The 25,010-nt window shown below is 43.3% G+C and overlaps 1 protein-coding gene and 2 long non-coding RNA genes across 6 annotated transcripts in view; all 3 read left to right on the top strand.

The window, feature by feature from the left end:
- LOC127001273 (uncharacterized) overlaps positions 1-423 on the top strand; it is a 4,473-nt gene extending 4,050 nt beyond the window's left edge. The window contains exons 2-3 of the long non-coding RNA XR_007754985.1: positions 1-62; positions 112-423. The exon at positions 1-62 is cut by the window's left edge and continues 505 nt beyond it. This is a non-coding gene — a long non-coding RNA (uncharacterized LOC127001273). The remainder of the gene's footprint in view (positions 63-111) is intronic.
- A 1,394-nt stretch (positions 424-1,817) lies between these two features.
- LOC127001271 (serine/threonine-protein kinase Sgk2-like) overlaps positions 1,818-25,010 on the top strand; it is a 30,091-nt gene continuing 6,898 nt past the window's right edge. The window contains exons 1-4 of the mRNA XM_050865633.1: positions 1,818-2,698; positions 18,052-18,147; positions 23,911-24,017; positions 24,779-24,925. Coding sequence (XP_050721590.1) covers positions 2,198-2,698; positions 18,052-18,147; positions 23,911-24,017; positions 24,779-24,925 — 851 coding nt within the window. The 5' untranslated portion in view covers positions 1,818-2,197. The remainder of the gene's footprint in view (positions 2,699-18,051; positions 18,148-23,910; positions 24,018-24,778; positions 24,926-25,010) is intronic.
- Positions 13,909-16,483, top strand: LOC127001272 (uncharacterized). Of its 4 annotated transcripts, none has more exons than XR_007754981.1 (2): positions 13,909-15,272; positions 15,351-16,483. It is a non-coding gene; the product is annotated as an uncharacterized LOC127001272 (long non-coding RNA). The 4 variants fall into 4 exon arrangements; XR_007754983.1 differs by having other exon boundaries at positions 13,909-15,194; XR_007754984.1 differs by having other exon boundaries at positions 13,909-15,038; positions 15,273-16,483.

Below are 25,010 nucleotides of genomic sequence, written 5' to 3' on the forward strand. Positions count from 1 at the left end.
AGTGCAGGGACGATAGCTTGTTTTAAGAGTAGACTGGATAGCTACATGGACGAGGATGACAGGTGAGTGCAGGGACGATAGCTTGTTTTAAGAGTTGGACGAGGATGACAGGTGAGTGCAGGGACGATAGCTTGTTTTAAGAGTAGACTGGATAGCTACATGGACGAGGATGACAGGTGAGTGCAGGGACGATAGCTTGTTTTAAGAGTAGACTGGATAGCTACATGGACGAGGATGACAGGTGGCAGTGAGGTGTGGGTGCAGTAAGGTGACGGGGTACTGGAGCGTACGCCCGTGCCGAAGGTAAACGAGGATCAAGCCTCTACCTGTAACCCCTCAAACTACACCTCACCCATTAGGAGTAGTGGGGGGGGTTCTGGAGCTCACCTGTGTAGGCCCACCCGGTCTCTTGCAGTTTCCCTATGTTCTAGTCCCTCCCTCCCCACCCGCTCATACAATTAGTACTTTGGCAAACATTCTACGTTAAAAAAAAGACGGAGGGAAGGAGGAGACACACAGGCCGACAGAGGGAGGGAGAAGGAGACAGACAGACAGAGATATTGAGATCGAGAGGGGTAACAAACTTAAAAAACGTGAATGTATTGTGTGTTTAGTATCGTCACGCTGTTGTTGAAGGGTAAATTATTCCTTAAAACTCCATTACAACATTAGGGCGACAATAAAAAAATAGTGATGAGGAAAAAAGCCCGCTAATCACTGCCGTTTTCCCTGTATATAACAATTTCTGTGTACGAACATTTCTCAATTCACTTTCTATATTAACTGTCTGGTGTATATACATCTTTATTCTGAAGGAGTGGGTTTTATTCTATTAATTATGCCATTATCTTTCTATCGCTCTATCTATCTTTGTGCTTCTCTCTCTCTCCATCTATCTATCTATTGCTATCTGTATATCTATCGCTCGTTGTCTCTATCTATCTCTCATCTCCCATCTCCCATCTCCCTCTCCCTCTCTCTCTCTCTCTCTCTCTCTCTCTCTCTCTCTCTCCCCGTGTGTCCCAGGGCCTGCGTATAATACAGAGCAACACATCAACATGCTGGTCAGTTCGATGCAAGCATGTGGTGTATTGCGTCATCGATGTTGCGTCACTGATCTGCCTGCCTTGTGTTGCTGCAGGTTGTATACTTGTGTTGTGTTCTGTGATGTTCTGGCTGGCTGACAAATGGTGAGGTGTAAGTGTTTGCGTTGCTTTTGTGTTGTCAGGGAAGGGGTGTAGGTGTTGCATGTTGTGGTTGTGTTGTGTGGTGCTCTGATTGGCTGACTAAGTAATGGCTGTGTGTGAGTGTTTGTGTTGCTGTTGTGTTGTGTTCTTATGCTGTGTTGTGTTGTTTAGGAAGGTGTCTCGGTGTTGCATGTTGTGGTTATGTGTTGCGCTGGTTGTCTGACTAACTAATGGCGGGGTGTGTGTTTGTCTTGCTGCTGTGTTGTGTGTGCTGTGTTGGTGTAAGGGGGGGAGGGGGGGGTGTTGGTGGGTCAAGGGGTGTAACCTGACTGCGAAATTCGACCCTCTCCCTGTCACGGCCTGGCACCGGTACTGGCACTGTGGCGTCACCCGTAACGGCGGAGTGAAAAAACTGCGTCAACATTATTACTTTGGCAACTTTTTTTCCCTGCTGTCACGCCGGGCCTGGGGGGAGGGGAGGGATGCAGGTGAGAGTGTTTTCAAAAGTATAAAAGCATAGATTGTCCCGCCTTCGTCCCTTCTTCGGTGCGTTATTAGCGAGTGAAACATTCTGAAAACAGCGGCCGAGGGTGTGAAATGGTTCTGATCAGCCTGTGTTTTTGTTTACAGTCAGCTGGCGGTCATGGTGGTGGCAGCGGCGGTGGTGGTGGTGGCGACGGCCGTACCCGCCTGATAGCCGTTATCTCCGCTGGTGCTGGCCGTCACAGTGTTCGCAGCCACGGCCGTCAGTAGCCAGGAAGCGTGAGGCCCAGACGCACACGTCCCTGCCGCCCCGAGGCCTTCACTGCTCCGACGCCCAGGACGCCAGGCCGTGTGTTGCTCTCTGCGGGTGTTGTGTGCGACGCGTGGCGGCGGACTGTGAGTGACGCCTGACGCAGACGGTGCAGCAGGGCGGCGTGTAGTGCGTGCGTGTAAGTGTGTGTCGCGGCGGGCATGGGGCGGGGGTGAGTGCAGCGCACACCAGAGACTCTGCCAGCGGCACCCCAGCGATGACCTGCATCTGTGAGTCCACGTGGCGCGCGCTGTGTGTCCTGAAGGCGGCCCTCACCAGCCCATGCACCTCGGCGGGGGACAGCGAGCCCTTCGCGAACTCCTCCAACAACTCCAATATCTCCAACCACTCATCGAACTACAACCTCGAGGACCATGTCATCGAGCGGGACCTCGGCATCACTAACCAGGGCTTCCAGGGCGACGCCTTCGGCGGCGGGCGGCTCGAATTCACCTTCCTTGACCCGGTCACCAAGGAGCCGCACCGCGACACCGGCACCTGGACCAACCAGAGCGCCTTCACCGAGGTGGACCTCGGCGATGGCCCGGCCACGGACCGTGTCGACGGCGGCGGCGGCGTGCCCGTCGAGGGCGGCCGCACGGATTCCGGCAGCACGACGCTGGAGTCCGGCTACGGCCGCTCCCTGGACGACAGCAACAGCTCCTCCACACCCGAGCCCTCCGTGGCGGTGGCCTACCACGGCGCGCCCAGCCCCGGCGTGAGTACCGTCACCCTGCCTGTGGGGGGCGTCACCCCCCTGCTGAGGTTCTAGCCACCTGTCCCTTCATGAACCCTGCCCGCCAGGAGTAGCCTGAGAGAGAGAGAGAGAGAGAGAGAGAGAGAGAGAGAGAGAGAGAGAGAGAGAGAGAGAGAAGTTGAGTGTGATGTAATACAGACGCGTAGTGGCTGTCCTTCGTGCAGCGGGGGGGTGGGGGGGGTATGCCCGTCGGGGCGGGGGGAGGGGGAGGGAGGTAATCCTGCACCAGTGTGTCACAAGGACGGGCCGCATGACGCAACGCCGGACGGTAAACATTCACACGCCAGACTTTTCCTCCTGCTATGGCACGCCTTCCTGCCTCCCCGCCCCGCCACACACGCCCTCCTCTGCCTCAGGAGGTGCCCCGCGCCGCCTAACGCCACTCCTGAGATTAAAATTAAGTTCCCTCCTAACGCCTTGAAAACAACATTAATTAACTAAAGGAACTTACTGCTCGCTCACTCGCTCGTCTCTCCCTGGCTCACAAACACAGATTAAAACAACGATGGTAAAGGAGTTGCGGGAATATTCTACTCTCCCTAACTTACAGAAACAAAAAGAAAAGAAAAACGGTAATGAAGTTAAACGAATATCCTAGTCTCTCCCTAACTTACAACAACAAAACAAAACAAAAATGACAATAGTTTTAGCGAATATTCACCATGAACCCGATTCATCTCCTTTTCGGCCCTTGGAGGTAGATGACGTGAGAGGTGGAAGAGTCTGAGAACACTGCCCTTGTGGTTCTGATTCGAGGGTGTCATGAAGCTAACGAGTGGGAGAGTTACATTACTAAACACATGATCCAACTCCTATACACTGAAGGACACACACACACACACACACACACACACACACACACACACACACAGATAGATAGATATTTATTGACCACAAATGTACATAAAACCAAAACATCATACAGAAATCGGAAGTTATTTAAGAATGCTAATTTCGTTAATAAAACAACATTTCCAAATTGTAGTTCACATTCACCACTTAAGTAAAATCTTTATATAGTCACTAAAATATACAGAACCCTAGTGTCGTTACTGGCTTAAAAATAGTTAAACACACACACACACACACACACACACACACACACACACACACACACACACACACACACACACACACACACACATTCTTTTGTCATCCTACGCATTCTACTTTCGTGTGTATTTCGGCCACAATGGAAGAGGTAGGGTTTTGGTAAGCGGACATATAAAAAAAAAGAATAGTTGAGTTTGATCTGAACGCATTATAGCAAAACAGAAAACGGAAAGAAGTCAGATAATTACAGAGGAAGGAGTTGTCTTTTAATAACCGGGAAGAGATGAAAAATATTGACAGTAAAAAAACTCGAAAGGTATGCGGGATAAGTTTGCTTAGATACACTAGAGACGAATAAATAAGGAAAGTAACGAAAATCAAGAGGTCTGTAGGCTTATGAATGAACGAAAGCAAGATGCAGTAAGAGGTGAACGATAAAATAAGCTTTGACTAGAGAGAATGTAATAAAAAGAAGGAAGTTAAGTGTTTGGGAGTATGAAAACAGAACGAAGAAATGAACTTGGGCGTAATAGATGGAAACAGGAATAGCTTTGAGGGAATAGAAGAACGCAGTCAGATTAGTAAAGAAAGGAGAGAAAAATAAGGAACAGACAGACATTTGGAAAGAAGAAAAAAGTTATAGGAAAAGAAGAGTTTGTGACGCAAGTAAAAACAGGAAAATTTTTGAAGGTATAAAAAGATTGCAGTCAGGATTTTAAAAGAAAGAGGAAAAAAGGGAACAGACAGACATTTGGAAAGAAAAGAATAAGGAAAAAAAGTTTGTGACGTAAGTAAAAAACAGGAAAATTTTTTGATAAGTGGGCGAGGTTTGAAAAGGGTGAAAGGGTAAGTAATCTAAACATGACATAGCCTGGAGAGTAAATAAAATAAACTTGAAAGGCTTATACGAGTGAAAGAAATACATAGGTAAGGTCTTAGTGAGCAAAAATTGAGAAGAATGAATATAATTATAGGTTCAGCGAGTGCAATAGATACAGAAAAGGTTTAAGGGGGGATTGCCTTAAAATCAAAACATATCCATTTACTTATTCTTGAGATAAATAAATAAGAGTTATGATTTTGTTTTAAGTTAGGGGATGTTAGTAGAGAGAAGAACAATGGTTTAACTGTAATAGAGATAAGAACAATGGTTTAGCTGAAGAGGGACAGAAAGAAAATGGGGTTAGGGTTGCCGGGGGTGAGGGTTAAGGGGGGCTACTCTAAAATTAAAGGAAATGGGGATCAGGGTTGCCTTAAAGTATTATTAGTCTATGATTGATGTAGCATATACGAAAATAGCCTTAAAAATAGATACAGATAGATAGATATACATATTTAATAAACAAAAAACACGGCACACACAAGTTTTATAAGTGAAATAGGTGTAAGAAGCTTTAAAAGGTGATATAGACTCCACAATAAATATAAACATTGAAAAATTTACATTCATTATCCAAACTGAATCTAACCTTAAAAATAGATACAGACAAATAGATAGATAGATAGATAGATAGACGTATTTAATAAACAGAAAACAAGGCACGCAAGTTTTATAAGTGAAATAGGTGTGAAAAGCTTTAAAATGTGATATAGACTCAAAAATAAATATAAACCTTGAAACACTTACACATTCATTACCCAAACCGAATCTAACCTAAAAAATAGACACACAGATAAATAGATAGATAGATAGATAGACGTATTTAATAAACAGAAAACAAGGCACGCAAGTTTTATAAGTGAAATAGGTGTGAAAAGCCTTAAAATGTGATATACGTAGACTCCACAATAAATATAAACTTTGAAAGACTTACAATTATTACCCAAATCGAATCTAACCCTCTAAATGGCTTCTCACACGATCCTCTATTCATGGAAGCAGGATCAGAGGGTTTTTTTATATTCTCTTCTATTTTTGTACCTTTGAGCTCACATTAAAAACCAACAACATAGTATAAGCCATTGACAAAAAAAAAAAGTCCACTACTTTCAGATTACAAGGAGTCAAAGGGGGATATTTTTAAAACATTTCCTAACACATAATTGACAAGGCTTTCCTAGGAGTTGTGGGTATGCCAGGGGTAGTTTTATGACCCTTCTGGTAGCTTAACCCTTCTTCTGTACCGCGAGCCTAAGACAACACTCATTTGAATCCGCCTGATCTCTTTTTCTAACACACATAATTGACAAGGCTTTCCTAGGAGTCGTGGGCATTTCCAGGGGTAGTTTTATGACCCTTCTGGTAGCTTAACCCTTCTTCTGTACCGCGAACTTAAAACAACATTTGAACCCGCCTGATCTCATTTTCTAACACACATTATTGACAAGGCTTTCCTAGGAGTTGTGGGCATTTCCAGGGGTAGTTTTATGACCCTTCTGGTAGCTTAACCCTTCTTCTGTACCGCGAACCTAAAACAACATTTGAACCCGACTGATCTCTTTTTCTAACACACATAATTGACAAGGCTTTCCTAGGAGTTGTGGGCATTTCCAGGGGTAGTTTTATGACCCTTCTGGTAGCTTAACCCTTCTTCTGTACCATAAGCCTAAAACAACACTCATTTGAACCCGCCTGATCTCTTTTTCTAACACGCATAATTGACAAGGCTTTCCTAGGAGTTGTGGGCATTTCCAGGGGTAGTTTTATGACCCTTCTGGTAGCTTAACCCTTCTTCTGTACCGCGAACCTAAAACAACACTCATTTGAACTCGGCTGATCTCCTTTTCGGCCTCTGGGAATAGTAGATATGAGAGGAGGAAGCGCCTAAAAATATTCTTAAACATCTCGGCGCCAAAACACACATATTTGACAAGGCTTTCCTAGGAGTTTTGGGCATTTTCAGGGGTAGTTTTATGACCCTGGTGGTAGCTTAACCCGGTAGCAGCGATGGACCAAATTTTTGCCATGATATAAACCCCAAAAATAGATGCTGCCTAAACTGATCACAAATGCGTTGATATATGTTATGAAATGGTTTGAATGAGTGATGATTTTTTCTCATTTTTCTCGCTTAGAGGGGCCTTTGAGTAACATGATCCGTGCAGCTTTACCGGGTTAACCTTTCTTCTGTACCGCGAACCTAAAACAACACCCATTTGAACCAGTCTGATCTCCTTTTCGGCCTCTAAAAATAGATTATGTGAGAGGCGGAAGCGTTTGACACCACCAGCGTGAGTCACCCCCATGCTGCGTTGTGTGACGAGTGCAAACAATCACTGTACGAATTGGCTATCAGGAAGAACAGAGGATCGAGAGAGCAGCTGATCATTTCCTTATAACTTGACTTCTAAAACTTGATTGAAAACATTGCCCTATGACACTAAGGAATCACAGGGAGGGAGCTAACCGAGTGATCCCTTATATAAGCTTGAAAACCCTACCTGTCAACGCACATAACAAAACAGAATCAGTAAGAAAAGCATTTGATCCTTTCTTTGAGCCTGAACACCCTATCAGCCAACCCACACAACCACACGGAATCAGGAAGCAAACCAACTGATCCCTTTTATAAGCTTGAAACCCCTATCAATCAACCCAATTGACACACAGAATCGTTAAGTAAGGCAATCGATCCCTTATTTGAGCTTGAATACCTTGTCAGCCAACCCACACACTCACAGATTCAGTATAAGCAAGGCAACTGACACCTTATATAACCTTGAAACTCCCATCAATCAACGCAGTCACATAAAATAAGCAAAAAGGACATCCAATCCCTTCTTTGAGCTTGAATACCTTATCAGCCAACCCACACAACCACACAGAATCAGGAAGCAAACCAACTGATCCCTTCTATAAGCTTGAAACCCCTATCAATCAACGCAGTCACATAAAATAAGTAAAAGAGGACATCCAATCCCTTCTTTGAGCTTGAACACCTTATCAGCCAACCCACACAACCACACAGAATCAGGAAGCAAACCAATTGATCCCTTCTATAAGCTTGAAACCCCTATCAATCAACGCAGTCACATAAAATCAGTAATAAGGACATCCAATCCCTTCTTTTAGCTTGAATACCTTATCAGGCAACCCACACAACCACACAGAATCAGGAAGCAAACCAACTGATCCCTTCTATAAGCTTGAAACCCCTATCAAATTCAACGCAGTCACATAAAATAAGTAAAAGAGGACATCCAATCCCTTCTTTTGAGCTTGACCACCTTATCAGCCAACCCACACAACCACACAGAATCAGGAAGCAAACCAACTGATCCTTTCTATAAGCTTGAACCCCCTATCAAACAACGCAGTCACATAAAATCAGTAATAAGGACATCCAATCCCTTCTTTGAGCTTGAACACCTTATCAGCCAACCCACACAACCACACAGAATCAGGAAGCAAACCAACTGATCCCTTCTATAAGCTTGAAACCCCTATCAATCAACGCAGTCACATAAAATAAGTAAAAGAGGACATCCAATCCCTTCTTTGAGCTTGAATACCTTATCAGCCAATCCAACCAACTACACAGAATCAGGAAGCAAACCAGCTGATCCCTTCTATAAGCTTGAAACCCCTATCAATCAACGCACAGTCACACACAATAACTAAGCAAGACATTTGATCCCTTCTATAAGCTTGAAAACCCTATAACCCGACAAACAGAATCCCACAAGCAGTAAAAACGGCACCTGATCCCTTCTATAAACTTCAAAGCATCGCCCTATCAACAACAAGCAGAGAGTTAGCAAGACCAAAAGATTAGTCAACACAGCATCTGATCCTATTGAAACCACTATCAGTAAACAGAATCAGTAAGAAAAGGCAATTGATCTCTTCTGTAAGCTTGGAAACATTGCCCCTATTAGTAAAAAGCAGAAGGGAGTTAGCAGACAAAAGGATAAGTTAGCAAAGAATCTAATCCCATATATAAGATTGAAAACATTGCCCCTATCAGTAAAAAGCAGAAGGGAGTAAGCAGACAAAAGTATAAGTTAGCAAAGAATCTAATCCCTTATATAAGATTGAAAACATTGCCCCTATCAGTAAAAAGCAGAGTTAGCAGACCAAAGGATAATTTAGCAAAGAATCTAATCCCATATATAAGATTGAAAGCATTGCCCCTATCAGTAAAACGCAGAGTTAGCAGACCAAAGGATAGGTTAGCAAAGAATCTAATCCCTTATGTAAAATTGAAAGCATTGCCCCTATCAGTAAAACGCAGAGTTAGCAGACCATAGGATAAGTCAGCAAAGAATCTAATCCCTTATATAAGCTTGAAAACGTTGCCCCTATCAGTAAAAAGCAGAAGGGAGTTAGCAGACAAAAGTATAAGTTAGCAAAGAATCTAATCCCATATATAAGATTGAAAGCATTGCCCCTATCAGTAAAAAGCCGAGTTAGCAGACCAAAGGATAGGTTAGCAAAGAATCTAATCCCTTATGTAAGACTGAAAACATTGCCCCTATCAGTAAAAAGCAGAGTTAGCAGACCAAAGGATAAGTTAGCAAAGAATCTAATCCCATATATAAGATTGAAAACATTGCCCCTATCAGAAAAAAGCAGAGAGTTAGCAGACCAAAGGATAATTTAGCAAAGAATCTAATCCTTTATATAAGCTTGAAAACATTGCCCCTATCAGTAAAAAGCAGAGTTAGCAGACCAAAGGATAAGTAGGCAAAGAATCTAATCCCTTATATAAGATTGAAAACATTGCCCCTATCAGTAAAAAGCAGAGGGAGTTAGCTGACCCAAAGTATAAGTTAGCAAAGAATCTAATCCTTTGTGTAAGACTGAAAACATTGCCCCTATCAGTAAAAAGCAGAAAGGGAGTTATCAGACCAAAGGATCGGGAAGTAAAGCATCTGATCCCTTTTTTAAGCTTTGAAACCCTATCAGTATAAACAAATAAGGGAGCACATACATATATATAGTAGTACAAACATATATATACGGGTAAAAACACATATAGAAGAGTAAAAACATATATAGAACAGAAAAAAATCACATATATATAAGAGTTAAGTATATTAGCAATTACTCCCTTCTACAAGCATACAAGCAACAGGTCAACAAGAGCAAAGTATCAGTAAACTAAGCTACCGATACCCTCGTTGACCTAGTGAACATTGGTCTATCAGTGAAAGCTTCCTGGAAACACACCTGAGCTGACTAATCTGACAGGTGTGCTGTGAGAGAGAGAGGGAGCGAGAGGAGGAGAGGAGAGAGGAGAGAATGGAGGAATAGTGTTTAAAAGAAAGGGGAATGAGAGGAGGAGGAGGAGGGGGAGAAAGCAATGAAGGGGTGATGGGGAGAGGAGGGGAAGGGAAGGGGAGAGAAAGGAGAGACAGAAGAGGCAAAAAGGGTAAATGAAGGTGTGTTTTGAAGGAAGGGGAAGGAGTGAATTGGGGAGTTGGAAGGGGAAGGGGTGGGGAAGAGAGGGGAGGAGAGGGAAGAGGGAAGGAAAGGGGAAAGGAGAGAAGGAACGGACAAGCAAGGTAAAGAAATGAAGGGGTGAAGGAAGGGGAAGGGGTGGGGAGGAGAGGGGAGGGAAGGAGGGGGGGGGTCGTTGCCGGGTCAGAGGGGAAAGTGTTATCTGTTCATTCTTATCTTTATAACGCATTAAAGAGTAGAAACGCACGCACGCACACACGCACACACAAGCAAGGTATGTAGTGTAGGCGATTGTTGTTGTTGTTGTTGTTGTTGTTGTTTATACTTTTGTTTTTAATTGTTATTGTCGTTAGTAATTTAACAACAATAACAACAACTACTACTACTACTACTACTATTAATATTACACCTCTCCTCCTCCTCCTCCTCCTCCTCCTCCTCCTCCTCCTCCTCCTCCTCGATCTCTTCCTCTCCTCTATCCACCTCCCTTCTCTCCTCCTCCTCATTCTTCTCTTGACCTCATTCTTTTCTCTCTCCTCTTCCTCCTCCTCCTCCTCCTCCTCTTCCTCCTCCTCCTCCTCCTATTTTCCTTTTCCTCATCCTTCTCGTTTTGTCTATTTTTACTACTTTTCTCTTTTCTTCCTCCTCCTCCTCCTCCTCTTCCTATCCTCCTCCTTGTCCTTTTCTTTCACGCCCTAGTCACGTGATTCTTATCTTATCTCTGCCTCTAAGAACATGACACACACACACACACACACACACACACACACACACACACACACACACACGCACACACACACACACACTAACTACAAAAAATGCTATCAATATAATTACCCCCCATAGTCACCCCCCCTCCCCTCCCCCCTCGTTACGTCACCCCCCCTCACCCCGGCTCTCCAATCTCTTTCGTCACCCCTCCATTATGATTTTGCTCCCCCCGCCCCCCCGTCCCCCTCCCTGTCACCCCCCTCCCCTACCTGTTAGTATTATTTGCTCATCCATTACCTGAGTCACCCCTTCCACTCCCTCCCCCCCTTCACCCCCCCCCTTTCACCCCTTCTCCCCTCCTCCCCCTCTTCTTTCTCTGTTCAAATGTTGCATCATACACTCTCTCTCTCTCTCTCTCTCTCTCTCTCTCTCTCTCTCTCTCTCTCTCTCTCTCTCTCTCTCTCTCTTGCCCTCTTTATCTGCTTTGTTCTTTCTTTCTATCTTTTTTTTCTTTTTTCCTTCCTTTCTTTCTTCCTGGTTAGTTCGTTATCCCTTTTCTCTTTCCGTTATCCTTTCTCTCTCTCTCTTCCCCTTTCTTCTTCTTTCCCTTCCTAGATTGTTACCCCTTTTTCTCTTCCTTCCCTTGTTATCTCTTCCTATTTACCCCTCCCTTCATTCTCTTCTCCATACATTCTTTTATCTTCCTCCGCCGTCTTCCTCTCTCACCCTCCTCCTCTTTTTATCCACAACATCATTAACACCAAGTCATGTTACCCAGAGACCAAGAAACCTCAGACAGTCCACCCATATTAGTCTTGGCTTAGAAGAGGAACACTGACTGAAGAAAAGAACACTACCTGACCACGGTACCTGTTAGAACACCTGCCTGGACACACCTGTAGAGATAATTAGAACGATGGAAGACACATGGACACATAGAATGGATAATAGAAAAAGAAGGGAAGGAGAAAGATAAGCAAGAAAATGTATAACTGTTGATGGAAAGGAAGAGAAGGAGGGATGATAAAAAGAAAAAACAAATAATGGAGAATGTATAGAAGAGAAGCAAGAAGGGAAAGAGGGAAAGAACGAAGGTAGAAACACAAAGAATGGAAAATGTAAAAGAGAGAAGGGAAGAAGGGAGAGGAGGTAAAAAGGAACCCAAAGAATATACTGAAAAAAAAAAAGATAAGGGAAGGGAAATAGGGGAAAAAACTGAGAGAGAGAGAGAGAGAGAGAGAGAGAGAGAGAGAGAGAGAGAGAGAGAGAGAGAGAGAGAGAGAGAGAGAGAGAGAGAGAGAGAGAGAGAGAGAGAGAGAGAGAGAGAGAGAGAGAGAGAGAGAGAGAGAGAGAGACAAAAAAACACACACACACACACACACACACACACACACACACACACACGCTCCTTACCCACCAAAATAGCACAGTGACCCCCAGGTGTGTATGACGTAAGAGGGGATTCACACTGTCAACACAAGGCTCACACAGATAGTTACCATGCGCGGCCTTATCTACGGCCTGATAAGGGAGAGGGACAGCCAGTAGCGAATAAGGGCGAAGGGAGAAGGAAGGGAGGAGAGGTAGAAAGCAATGTAGGGATGAGATGAAGGGAAATAAGAGAGGGAGGAAGGGAGGGAGGGAGAAAAGGCAATTCGAATGAAGGGAGGAAAGGAGGAAGGGAGCAAGAACGGTAGGAGGGGGAGGATAGGGAGTTTAAAGTTAAGGGTGAGGAAGGGAAAATGTTAAGAAAAGGGAGAAGGGAGGTTAGGAAGGGAGGGAAGTGCGCCAAGGGAGGATAGGAAGAAGAAAGATAGACAGTGATAAACGGATAAAGGGAGGAGAAGGGAGACAGGGAGGGGAGGGAGGATAGGGAGAGGAAGGGTAAGGGTGAGGAATGAAAAGGATAAATGGAAGTAACAAAAAAGGGAGACAGTAAATAGCGAAATAAGGATGAAGGGAGAAGGGAGCTGGGAAAGGGAGGTTAGCTAAGGGAGAATAGGGAGTTTAAAGTTAAAGGTAAGGAAGGGAAAGTATTAAGAAAAGGGAGAAGGAATTAGGAAGGAAGTGAAATAAGGGAGAATAGGGAGTTTAAAGGGTGAGAAAGGGGAAACATGAAGAGGAAAAAAATATAAAACAGTAAGGAATTAAGGGAGGAGGAAAGGGAGGGAAAAGGAGGAAGGAAAGTGAGGAAAGGGAACAGAGAGGGATGATAAAGGAGTGGAAGGAAAAGGGTTAAGGAAAGGGAGAGAGAAAAAGGTGAAAGAAGGGAGAAAAAAAGGGTGAGGAATAAAAAGGTGAAGGGAGAAGGGGAGAGAAAAAGGAAGTAGATAAATAAGGAAAAGGGAGAGAGTGAAAAGGGTGATAAAGGAGCGGAAAGAAAAGGGTTAGGAAAAGGGAGAGAGAAAAGTGAAGGAAAGGAGAAAAAAGGGTGAAGGGAGCAGATAAATGAGGAAAAGGGAGAAAAAGGGATAAGGGAGAAAGTGAGAAGGGTTAGAGAAAGGGAGAGAAAAAGGTGAAGGAAATGAGAAAAAAAGAGTGAAAGATAAAAGGGAGTAGATACATGAGGAAAAGGGAGAGAAAAAGGAATAAGGGAGAGTGAAAAGTGTTACAGAAAGGGAGAAGAAAGGTGGAGGATAAAAGGGAGTAAATAAATGAGGAAAAGGGAGAGAAAGGAATAAGGGAGAGAGTGAGAAGGATTAGAGAAAGGGAGATAAAAGGGAGTAGATAAATGAGGAAAAGGGAGAGAAAGGAATCAGGGAGAGTGAAAAGTGTTACAGAAAGGGAGAAGAAAGGGTGAAGGAAAAGAGGAATAGAGGGTGAGGAAGGAATCCATCATCATCACCACATCGTCATCACCACCACCATCACCATCATCACCACAACCACCATCATCATCACCACCATCATCATCACAACAACCACCACCATCATCATCACCACAACAACCACCATCATCACCACAACCACCACCATCACCACAACCACCATCATCACCATCATCACCACAACCACCATCATCATCACCACAACCACCACCACCATCATCACCACAACCACCACCACCATCACCACCACAACCACCACCTCCATATTCTTCACTCTGTCTATCCCTTCCCTTCATCCTTCATTCTTTCCTTCATTTGCTCTCCACCACCACTACCACCACCACCACTACCACCGCCACCACCACCACCACCACATAACCTTGAAAAAGTCTCATACTCTTTATCAGTGCAAGCCAATCAATCAGCATTAGAATCGATAACCATTGCATTTAAAAGGTGAAGGTCAGACTGAAGAATACTTGTATCCAGGAATGATACGACTTAGCTTTTAAACTTGTGATATGTTGATGCTTTTTCTTAATTTCGATGTATAGAAGTATCTCGCTCTTTACGCTCTACGTTCTGTACATTCTTTTCTGCTTTATATTTTTTCTTTACTCTTTCTTGTCTTTGTTTGTTGTGCCGTATAGCTATTTCCATTGACGTAAAGAAAAGACAGACAGAGAAACATCACAAACCACACCAAACCAAGCGTCAATTTTGATAGATAATAGTAGATATATTTGTAGTACCCTCATGCTTACTACTACTACTACTACTACTACTACTACTACTACAATTCGACCATTTTATCACACTTGAGTACAATGGCCTAGGCAAGGTTAGGAAAGGTCAGGGATGTACATAAAAATAGAGTATTATGACCTGAACTTCCTGTCTCTCCCCCTCTGTCTCTCATGGTGACCTCAAACGACCTTCCTATCACTCCTCCTCCTCCTCCTCCTCCTCCTCCCCATGATAGCAGACCTCCTTTAGTGCTCTTCAGACTTCTTTTCCTCATTCTACCTTCCTTCTTGCCTCTCCATCCCTCCCTCCATCCCTCCCTCCCTCCGTCCCCAACACTCCATAACCACCTGAGACGAGATAATGACGGCGTTTCTCTCATCCTCACAGAGTTGCGCATATCACCACAGCGTTTCTCGAGTACCTACGGGCAGTTGGTTCGGTATCATCAGGCGTTTTCACCTCTCACATCAACTCTTTTCAACGGCCAAAAGGGAGATTGATTGGGTCCTTACGAGTGTTGTTTTGGGTCCATGGTACAGAGGAAGGGTTAAACTACCTCTAGAAATGTCTTTAACTCCTACGAAAGTCAAAGAGGAGATCCTAGTGAGTGGTCTTTTAGGTTCGTGGTACAGAGGAAGGGTTAGACTACCACCGGGGTCATAGAACTATCGCTGGATTCTAATGAGTGTTCTATAATGTTCACGGTACAGAGGAAGGGTTAGACTACCACCAGGGTCATAGAACTATCGCTGGATTCTAATGAGTGTTCTATTAGGTTCACGGTACAGAGGAAGGGTTAGACTACCACCGGGGTCATAGAACTATCGCTGGATTCTAATGAGTGTTCTATTAGGTTCGTGGTACAGAGGAAGGGTTAGACTACCACCGGGGTCATAGAACTATCGCTGGGCTCTAATGAGTGTTCTATTAGGTTCGTGGTACAGAGGAAGGGTTAGACTACCACCAGGGTCATAGAACTATCGCTGGATTCTAATGAGTGTTCTATTAGGTTCGTGGTACAGAGGAAGGGTTAGACTACCACCGGGGTCATAGAACTATCGCTGGATTCTAATGAGTGTTCTATTAGGTTCGTGGTACAGAGGAAGGGTTAGACTACCACCGGGGTCATAGAACTATCGCTGGATTCTAATGAGTGTTCTATTAGGTTCGTGGTACAGAGGAAGGGTTAGACTACCACCAGGGTCATAGAACTATCGCTGGATTCTAATGAGTGTTCTATTAGGTTCGTGGTACAGAGGAAGGGTTAGACTACCACCGGGGTCATAGAACTATCGCTGGATTCTAATGAGTGTTCTATTAGGTTCGTGGTACAGAGGAAGGGTTAGACTACCACCGGGGTCATAGAACTATCGCTGGATTCTAATGAGTGTTCTATTAGGTTCGTGGTACAGAGGAAGGGTCACACTACCACCAGGCTCATAAAGCTACCGCTGTGCCCAGAACTCCTACGAAAGCACAAAAAAAGGAGATTAATCGATTAATGGATTAATGGAGGAAGGGAGAAAGGAAGGAAGGGAAGAAGGATGGAGGGGAAGAGGGGCGAAACAGACAAAAATAAAGAAACAAAAACACGAAACAGACAAAAATAAAGAAAAAAACACGAAACAGACAAAAATAAAGAAAAAAAACACGAAACAGACAAAAATAAAGAAAAAAAACACGAAACAGACAAAAATAAAGAAAAAAAACACGAAACAGACAAAATAAAGAAAAAAACACGAAACAGACAAAAATAAAGAAAAAAAACACGAAACAGACAAAAATAAAGAAAAAAAACACGAAACAGACAAAAATAAAGAAAAAAAACACGAAACAGACAAAAATAAAGAAAAAAAACACGAAACAGACAAAAATAAAGAAAAAAAACACGAAACAGACAAAAATAAAGAAAAAAAAACACGAAACAGACAAAAATAAAGAAAAAAAACACGAAACAGACAAAAATAAAGAAAAAAAACACGAAACAGACAAAAATAAAGAAAAAAAACACGAAACAGACAAAAATAAAGAAAAAAAACACGAAACAGACAAAAATAAAGAAAAGGGGAAATAAATAACGAGGTCGAACAGAGGCAGACAAAAAACAAACTCGTGAATCTTATATATATAAAAAACGTGATCCGCGCACACTCGTGGAGGGCGTGTCGAGGCGGTATCCTTATCATGGTATATATTTGGCTTCCCTTATCACGAACACATCAACGGTAAACAAGGGGGGGAGGGGGGAGACAGGGGAAGGGGGAAGAAGGAGGGACGGGGAGACAGAGGAAGGGGGAGAGAAGGTGGAAGAGGGAAGAAAGAGGGAGAGGAGAGAGGAGGGGATGGGGAGACACGGGGAGGAGGAAGATGAAGGGAGGGGAATAGACGGGGTAGAGGGAGATAGTAGGAGGGGAGACACAGGGGGAGTTGAGACAGAGAGAGGGAGAAGATAAGGGGGGGAGGGAGAAATGGGGAGGTGAAGAACAGGGGAAGGGGAAGGGAGAGAACAGGGGAAGGGGGAAGACAGGTGGGAGAGAAGACGAGGGGAGGGAGGAGGCAGGATGAGGTAGGGGGACAGGGGGAGGGGATGGACCGAACAGGGGATTGGGGGGGGAGGTGGGGGGGGGAGTCGTGGCCTTGCACAATCACTAACAAACAAAAAACAAACAAACAACATCGATATATATAACATAAGGCGCTGATTTTTTTGGCTTTTCATCGTTACTCTGATAAACTCCTGTTGTTGTTGTTGTTGTTGTTGTTGTTGTTCTTTTTATCCCATCCTCGCAGCATCCAATCTCCACCTTATGTAATTATTGTATATCTTCTTATATCTTCCTTCACTCATCCCTTCATTCACTTCCTCATTTTCCTCCACTCAAAGTCTCATTTCACTTCCTTCTTCCTTTTTCCTTCTCTATATTTCTTTTCTACTTTCTCATTTTATCTTCCTCCTTCCTTCTGTTTCTCATGTTCCTCTTCTCAAAGTCTCATTTCACATCCTTCTTCCTTTCTCCTTCTCTATATTTCTTTTCTACTTTCTCATTTTATCTTCCTCCTTCCTTCTGTTTCTCATGTTCCTCTTCTCAAAGTCTCATTTCACTTCCTTCCTTCCTTTCTACATTCTAATTTTATCTTCTTCCTTCATTCTGTTTCTCATGTTCCTCTTCTCAAAGTCTCATTTCACGTCCTTCCTCCTTTCTCCTTCTCTATATTTCTTTTCTGCATTTTAATTTTAACTTCTTCCTTCATTCTGTTTCTCATGTTCCTCTTCTCAAAGTCTCATTTAATTTTCTTCCTGCATTTCCTACTCTATTCTTTTCCCATTCTCATTCCTTTTTTTAATTCCCTTCCTCATGTTGATTTTCTCATAGCTATAATTTACCTTATCATCTTTCATTCCTTTTCCCATACATCCTTATATCATCTCTTTCCTTCAATCCCTTCCCGATATTCCTTTTCCATACTCTCATCTCTTCTTCAATCCTTACACATTCTCAAATCACATTCCTTCCTTCCCAACGCATCCTTTCCTCAGCAGCATCATTCCACATTCCCCTATCCCTAATCAGCCCTCTCCTACACCCCCTCCTCTCTCTACCTGTCTCTAAGGGTGTGTCTATCCCTTACAGGTGTTCAAGGTGGTGGTGGAGGACGCGAAGAGGTGTTGGTTCGTGCTCCGTCGCTACACCGAGTTCCTCTCCCTCTACCGCGTGATCCTGACCAAGGTGAGTGACGTGACAGGTGCCCGAGGTTAGGTAAGGGGAGCGGTGTTATGCCAAGGAGGGGAGAAGGTAAGGTAGAGATGTAGAGGAAAGTACAGAGGACTAGAGAAGAGTAGAAATTATAAGAAAGGATTAGAGGGGCATAAATGAGTAGAGAAGAAAATAGTAGAGTAGAGAGAAGCAGAGAAGAGTAGAGAGGAGCAGAAAATAGTAGAGGAGTAGAAAGAAGCAGAGAAGAGTAGAGAGAAGCAAAGAAGAGTAGAGAGAAGCAGAGAAGAGTAGAGAGAAGCAGAGAAGAGTAGAGAGAAGCAGAGAAGAGTAGAGAGAAGCAGAGAAGAGTAGAGAGAAGCAGAGAAGAGTAGAGAGAAGCAGAGAAGAGTAGAGAGAAGCAGAGAAGAGTAGAGAGAAGCAGAGAAGAGTAGAGAGAAGCAGAGAAGAGTAGAGAGAAGCAGAGAAGAGTAGAGAGAAGCAGAGAAGAGTAGAGAGAATCAGAGAAGAGTAGAGAGAAGCAGAGAAGAGTAGAGAGAAGCAGAGAAGAGTAGAGAGAAGCAGAGAAGAGTAGAGAGAAGCAGAGAAGAGTAGAGAGAAGCAAAGAAGAGTAGAGAGAAGCAGAGAAGAGTAGAGAGAAGCAGAGAAGAGTAGAGAGAAGCAGAGAAGAGTAGAGAGAAGCAGAGAAGAGTAGAGAGAAGCAGAGAAGAGTAGAGAGAAGCAGAGAAGAGTAGAGAGGGGTAGAAAAGAGTAGATAAGTTGAAAATAATGGCGACATAACAGGTGCCAGAGGATAGGTGAGGAGAACAGCGTCATACCGAGTAGAGGAGGTAGAGGAGAAAGTAGAGAAGAGTAGAGAGGAGTAGAAAGAGAAGGCAAGATTATGAGATACACGACGGCAATTACACAAAAAAAATCTCACACAAAATTTAACACTAGCTTTCGAAATATGGAAATTACACACAAAAAAAAGCTTACGAATTGACGGACTTGAAGTAGAGGAGAAAGGAGTAGAAAGAGAAGGCAAGATTATCAGATACACAACGACAATTACACACAAAAAAATCTCACACAAACATCAACACTAGCGTCCGAGATATGGAAATTAAACACACACCAAAAAAAATTACCAATGGACTAAAAATATATTCAGACCTGGAGTGAAGGAAAATATACCAAAAAAAAAATTACGGATAAACGGTATCAGGGCACCTCTCCTCCCGAAATTGACCTCTCTTTTGGGCCACTCCTCTGTACTCAACTCAGGAGCGGTAAGTAGCGGGCTGTTTTTCTTTAATATTGTTTTTCTTAACGCCCTTGAACTGTCTCCTTTGCAGTAAAAAAAAAAAAAAAAAACGGACTTGTATGAAAATGTACCATGCAGAAAATAAAATAAAAAAATAATAGTTACGGATTAAAGGACTGCATGTATAAAAATAAGAAATAAAAATACAATACATTCTTCATAGATGACAGACGGACATTAAAAAAAAACTGATCAATACAAGTTCAAAAGCGCAAGGAAGCATGACTCGAACCTTTACGAAATGAGAGAAAGCATGATTGTAACCTTTACGAGTTGAATGAAAGCATGGAGGTAGAATTGGTGGAGTCGACACGGCCCACTAATCCCATCCATTGAGGTGAAGCCGACGAACTGTCAAATTTACGGCCAAAAGATGGGGGTGGGCGAGCCTGGCCGAGCCCATTAACTTACCTGACAACACCTGACACCTGACCGTAAAAATGACAGCTCGGGCGGATATGTCGACTCCACCAATTCTTCCTCCATGAATGAAAGCGAGCAAGCCAACCAACATTTCAAAACACGTGTTCAAACAGAGAGAGAGAAAGAGAGACCACGCAACAAGGGAAGGGAGAGGGTGGAAGGGGGGGTGGGGGGGGTGGGGGGTTAGAAGAGTAAAAATTCACTGTAAATAATTGTAGCAGAGATCAGATAACGTGTTGACATATACACTGACAGATTATATACAAAGTCAACACTGAATGATAAATGTGAGAGTGGGGGGTTGAAGATATACACAGAACTGGTATAGAATGTTCCAGGGAGAGATAGAGACAGCTGAGGTGTGTGTGTGTGTGTGTGTGGGGGGGGGGGGGGTTACAACAAAGGAGACAGCTCAAGGGCACAAAAAAGGAAACAATAATAAAAAAAAGCCCGCTAAAAAAAGCCCGGTGAAATGAAATATGCAGGATGATCTAACATGGTGAAATGAATACACGCACAGATGTGGAGACGAGTTCGTTGTGGCAAAGATGAAGGTACCAAGACTGTGTGTAGAGGTGTATAATGATTTAGGAATGAGATAGAGAAAGACTAGAGAAGGTTGGTGAAACAGAGAAGCTTACCTGATATCCGTACTAATTGGAATATGTGGCAGAGAGGAAGATAACCAAGACTGTGCGTAGAGGTGTATGATTTAGGAATGAGATAAAGACTAGAGAAGGTTGGTGAAACAGAGAAGCTTACCTGATATCTATACTAATTGAAATATGTGGCAGAGAGGAAGATAACCAAGACTGTGCGTAGAGGTATATTGATTTAAGAATGAGACAGAGAAAGACATATAGAAGGTTGATGAAACAGAGAAGCTTGCCTGATATCCATACTAATTGGAATATGTGGCAGAGAGGAAGATAACCAAGACTGTGCGTAGAGGTATATTGATTTAAGAATGAGACAGAGAAAGACAGAGAAAAGGTTGAAGAAATAGAAAACCCTTTGATTCCCATACTAGTTGTGATGCTAAGTATGTGGCAAAGAGGAAGGTACTGTGACACAAAGCTAAGATAGAGAATTTCCACGCATTAGAGACAGAAAGAGACATATTTGATGAGAGAAACCTATGAAAACTGTTAAGTCGCGGGGGCAGATATAGTAAAGAAATTATTACCAAAACACCTAGGCATAGAATCTTCCAAGTATGAGATAGAGAGAGACAGAGACATATAAACACAGAGACTTTAAACCGATACACCACAACGAAAAAAAAAATAATACTGTTAAACCGGAAATGTGTGGCAAAGATAGGATTACTAGGACACAGAAAAGCCATAGACTCTTCCAGGAATGGGATAAAAAAACATACGATAAAAAAATATTAACCGATACACCACAACAAAAAAAAGGAAACTAATTAACCGGAGGAGGTGTGGCAAAGAGAGGATAACTAGGACACAGAAAAGCCATAGACTCTTCCAGGAATGAAAAAGAGAAAGACATAAGATAAAGCAAAGAATATTAACCGATACACCACAACAAGAAATGGATACTATTAAACCGGAGATGTGGCGAGCAGAGAGAGTATTACTAGGACACAGAAAAGCCATAGACTCTTCCAGGAATGAGATAAAGAAAGGGCGCGGAGGTATGATTAAACAGGGAAGAAAGATTAACTGATATGAAGAAGTGAACCGCGTGTGATTGAACGGCGGATGTTAAGGCAGCGAGAGAGAGAGAGAGAGAAAGGGGGATTGAGAACCTCGGTAAGGGCTTGAGTGTTCCAGGAAGGAGAAGACAGAAAGGACATTAGTGTGTTTGTTGTACTCAAGTCCGAGGGAGATTAACAAGTATGACGGAAAATAAAGAAAACAGAGGGAGAAAGGAAAGGACTGGAGTGACAGGCAGAGATAAAGAAAGAGAAGGAAGAGAGTAACCATTTTTTGTACTCAAGTCCGAGGAAGATTAACAAGTATGACGGAAAATAAAGAAAACAGAGGGAGAAAGGAAAGGACTGGAGTGACAGGCAGAGATAAAGAAAGAGAAGGAAGAGAGTAACCATTTTTTGTACTCAAGTCCGAGGGAGATTAACAAGTATGACGATGAATTAAGAAAACAGAGGAAGGAAGGAAAGTACCGGAGTGTTTAGTGAGACAGGCGAGAACGACAAGGAAGAGAGGAAACATATTTTTTGTACTCAAGTCCGAGGAAGATTAACAAGTATGACGATGAATTAAGAAAACAGAGGAAGGAAGGAAAGGACTGGAGTGTGTAGTGAGACAGGCGAGAACGACAAGGAAGAGAGGAAACATATTTTTTGTACTCAAGTCCGAGGAAGATTAACAAGTATGACGGAAAATAAAGAAAACAGAGGAAGGAAGGAAGGAAAGGACTGGAGTGTGTAGTGAGACAGGCGAGAACGACAAGGAAGAGAGGAAACATATTTTGTACGCAAGTCCGAGGGAGATTAACAAGTATGACGGAAAATAAAGAAAACAGAGGAAGGAAGGAAAGGACTGGAGTGTGTGGTGTGACTGACGAGATAAAGAAAGAATAGAAAGAAAGGAAACAAGGGAGAGAAAGAAAGGATTGCAGAATGTGATGACGCAGTGAAGATTAACTATAACGAAAATACTAAGAAAAAGGAAGAAGGAGAACAAACGGATATTAAACAACAGGAAAGGAAAGGGTAGTATTGCGTGGCGTGACCTTTTTGAGATGACCCACACACTAAATCAATTCATGAGGTCACCGGTTGAGGTCATGTCCCACCCCTTCGCAGAGTGGGAGGCAGGGGAGGTGACCTGAGAATGACCTGATCGTTAACATAAGGGAATGAGAGAAGATTACTGTCTGACGTGACCTCCTTTTTGATAAGACCCCCACACTGAACCATTCACGAGGTCACTGGTTGAGGTCAATTCCCACCAATCCCCTCACCTGTACATCGCTACGTGGGGGAGGGAGAGGGGGTGACCTAAGTATGACCACGCTAAACCATTCATGAGGTCATCGGTTGAGGTCACTTCCCACCCCTGTAATCCCTCACCTGTACAGCGCAGCGTAGGAGGAGGGAGGGAAGATGACCTGAGAATGACCTGACTTACAACACCTGCCGGATAGGGATTTGCACAAGCCGTATCTCCATCACCCTCTCACGTGACCCCTTCGTCTTGTATATATAAAGCGATGTGTCCTGCCTTCCTTCACTTACCCTCCTGCTTCTCAACGCTGCGGATAGTGAGTGCGTGTGTCCGCCGAGACTGTCTGGTAAATATCCATCTTTCGTTTGTCAATGTGGGGTTCATTCTCACACCCCTTCGTCTCTCTATATAAAGCGATCTCTCCTGACCTTTCCCCCACTTCCTCTCCTGCTTCTCACCGCTGCGGATAGTGAGTGCGTGTGTCCGCCGAGATTGTCTGGTAAATATCCATCTTTCGTTTGTCAGTGTGCGGTGTTATTCTCAGCATCAATAACAACACTAATGAGAATAATAACAGTAATAGTGACGATAACAATAATGGCGTGAACAGGAATAGAAATAACACAACAATAGGAAGAACCGGAGTAAAAATAGGAATCATAACTAAGACAGTGATAACAAAAGGAAGAACAAGCATACAAAAAATAACAATAACACTAATAATACCAGAAATAAGAATAAAAAAAACTATCAGAATGGAAGAAATTGGAGTATAAAGATGAAAATAACAACAATGATAACAAACAGGAATAACATAAACATATAAATAACAATAAAAATAGGAATAACGACATTAATAACAAGAGAAAACAGGAATAAGATAACAAGAATAACAACAACAAAAACAGCAATACCAACCTCCCCCTTCCTCCCTTCGTATAAAGATGAAAATAACAACAATGATAACAAACAAGAATAACACAAACATAAAAAATAACAACAATAAAAATAGGAATAACGACATTAATAACAAGAGAAAACAGGAATAAAATAACAAGAATAACAACAACAAAAAAACAATACTAACCTCCCCCCCTTCCTCCCTTCCTCCAGGTGAGTCCCAACAACAATATTCACCTGCCTGACGAGAACACGGCAGACTGCTATAACCTCAACCACTTCATCCAGGACGTTATGGGCGACACCCGAACCGTCAATATGTAAGTCTCCCATTACACGTATAGTTTTCTTTCACCTTCCGTATTTCCTTCATTATTTTCTTTTCCCCATTCACTCTCCTTTCATCTCTCCTTAATCTCCTTCTTTGCATTTTTTTCATCTTCCTTTTTTTTTCTTACATTCTCATTTCATCCCCTTTTTTCTTTCATTTTTTTTCATTTATTCTTTTCCTTACGTCCATATCGCATCTCTTTCCTTCATCCCCTTCATATTCTTTCCCACACCCTGTCAACCTATCCCCTGCCAGCCTTTCCCTTGCTAACCCTCCCCTAGTCAGTCCTTCCCCCTGCCAGCCCGTTCCCTTGTCAGCCCTTTCCCTTGTCAGCCCTTTCCCCTGTCAGCCCTTTCCCTTGTCAGCCCTTCCCCTGCTAACCCTTCCCTTGTCAGTCATTCCCTTGCCTTCTGTCGTGTGTGTGTGTGTGTGTGTGTGTGTGTGTGTGTGTGTGTGTGTGTGTGTGTGTGTCTATCATATCTACTCTTGTTCTGTCTTGTGTCTACCGTCCCTGTCTACTGTATCTACTCTGTCTACTTACTGCGACTGTCCCATTTACCATCTCTTCCCTCAGCGTCTGTCTTGCCTCAGCTATCATTTCCCATGTCATCGAATAAGAATAAGAAGAAAAAATAATAACGAAGGAAATAACAATAGAATATGGAAAACAGGAAGAAAATAAGAATAACAAGTACAACAACAATTCTAACCTCTACTGTTCTCAATTGTTTCGACCTCCCGCCCCAACAGCCCAGAGGTGCGAGAGTTCCTGCAGATAGATCGCTTCAGGAGTTCCACCAGCAGTAGCGGCTCGGGTTCCAGCGGCGCCAACTCCACGCCCTCCGTCGGCTACAACCCCCAGTTCCTCATGCCACCTGGAGCCCCCGTCCCGCCCAGGTAAGACGCGTGGGAGTTTACCTTTGGGCTTCATTACGAAAGGTGTGTCAGTCTCCTTCTTATACATTAAATCTGCAATACAATG

Source organism: Eriocheir sinensis, chromosome 20 (assembly GCF_024679095.1).
Source record: "Eriocheir sinensis breed Jianghai 21 chromosome 20, ASM2467909v1, whole genome shotgun sequence".
Classification (NCBI taxonomy): domain Eukaryota; kingdom Metazoa; phylum Arthropoda; class Malacostraca; order Decapoda; family Varunidae; genus Eriocheir; species Eriocheir sinensis.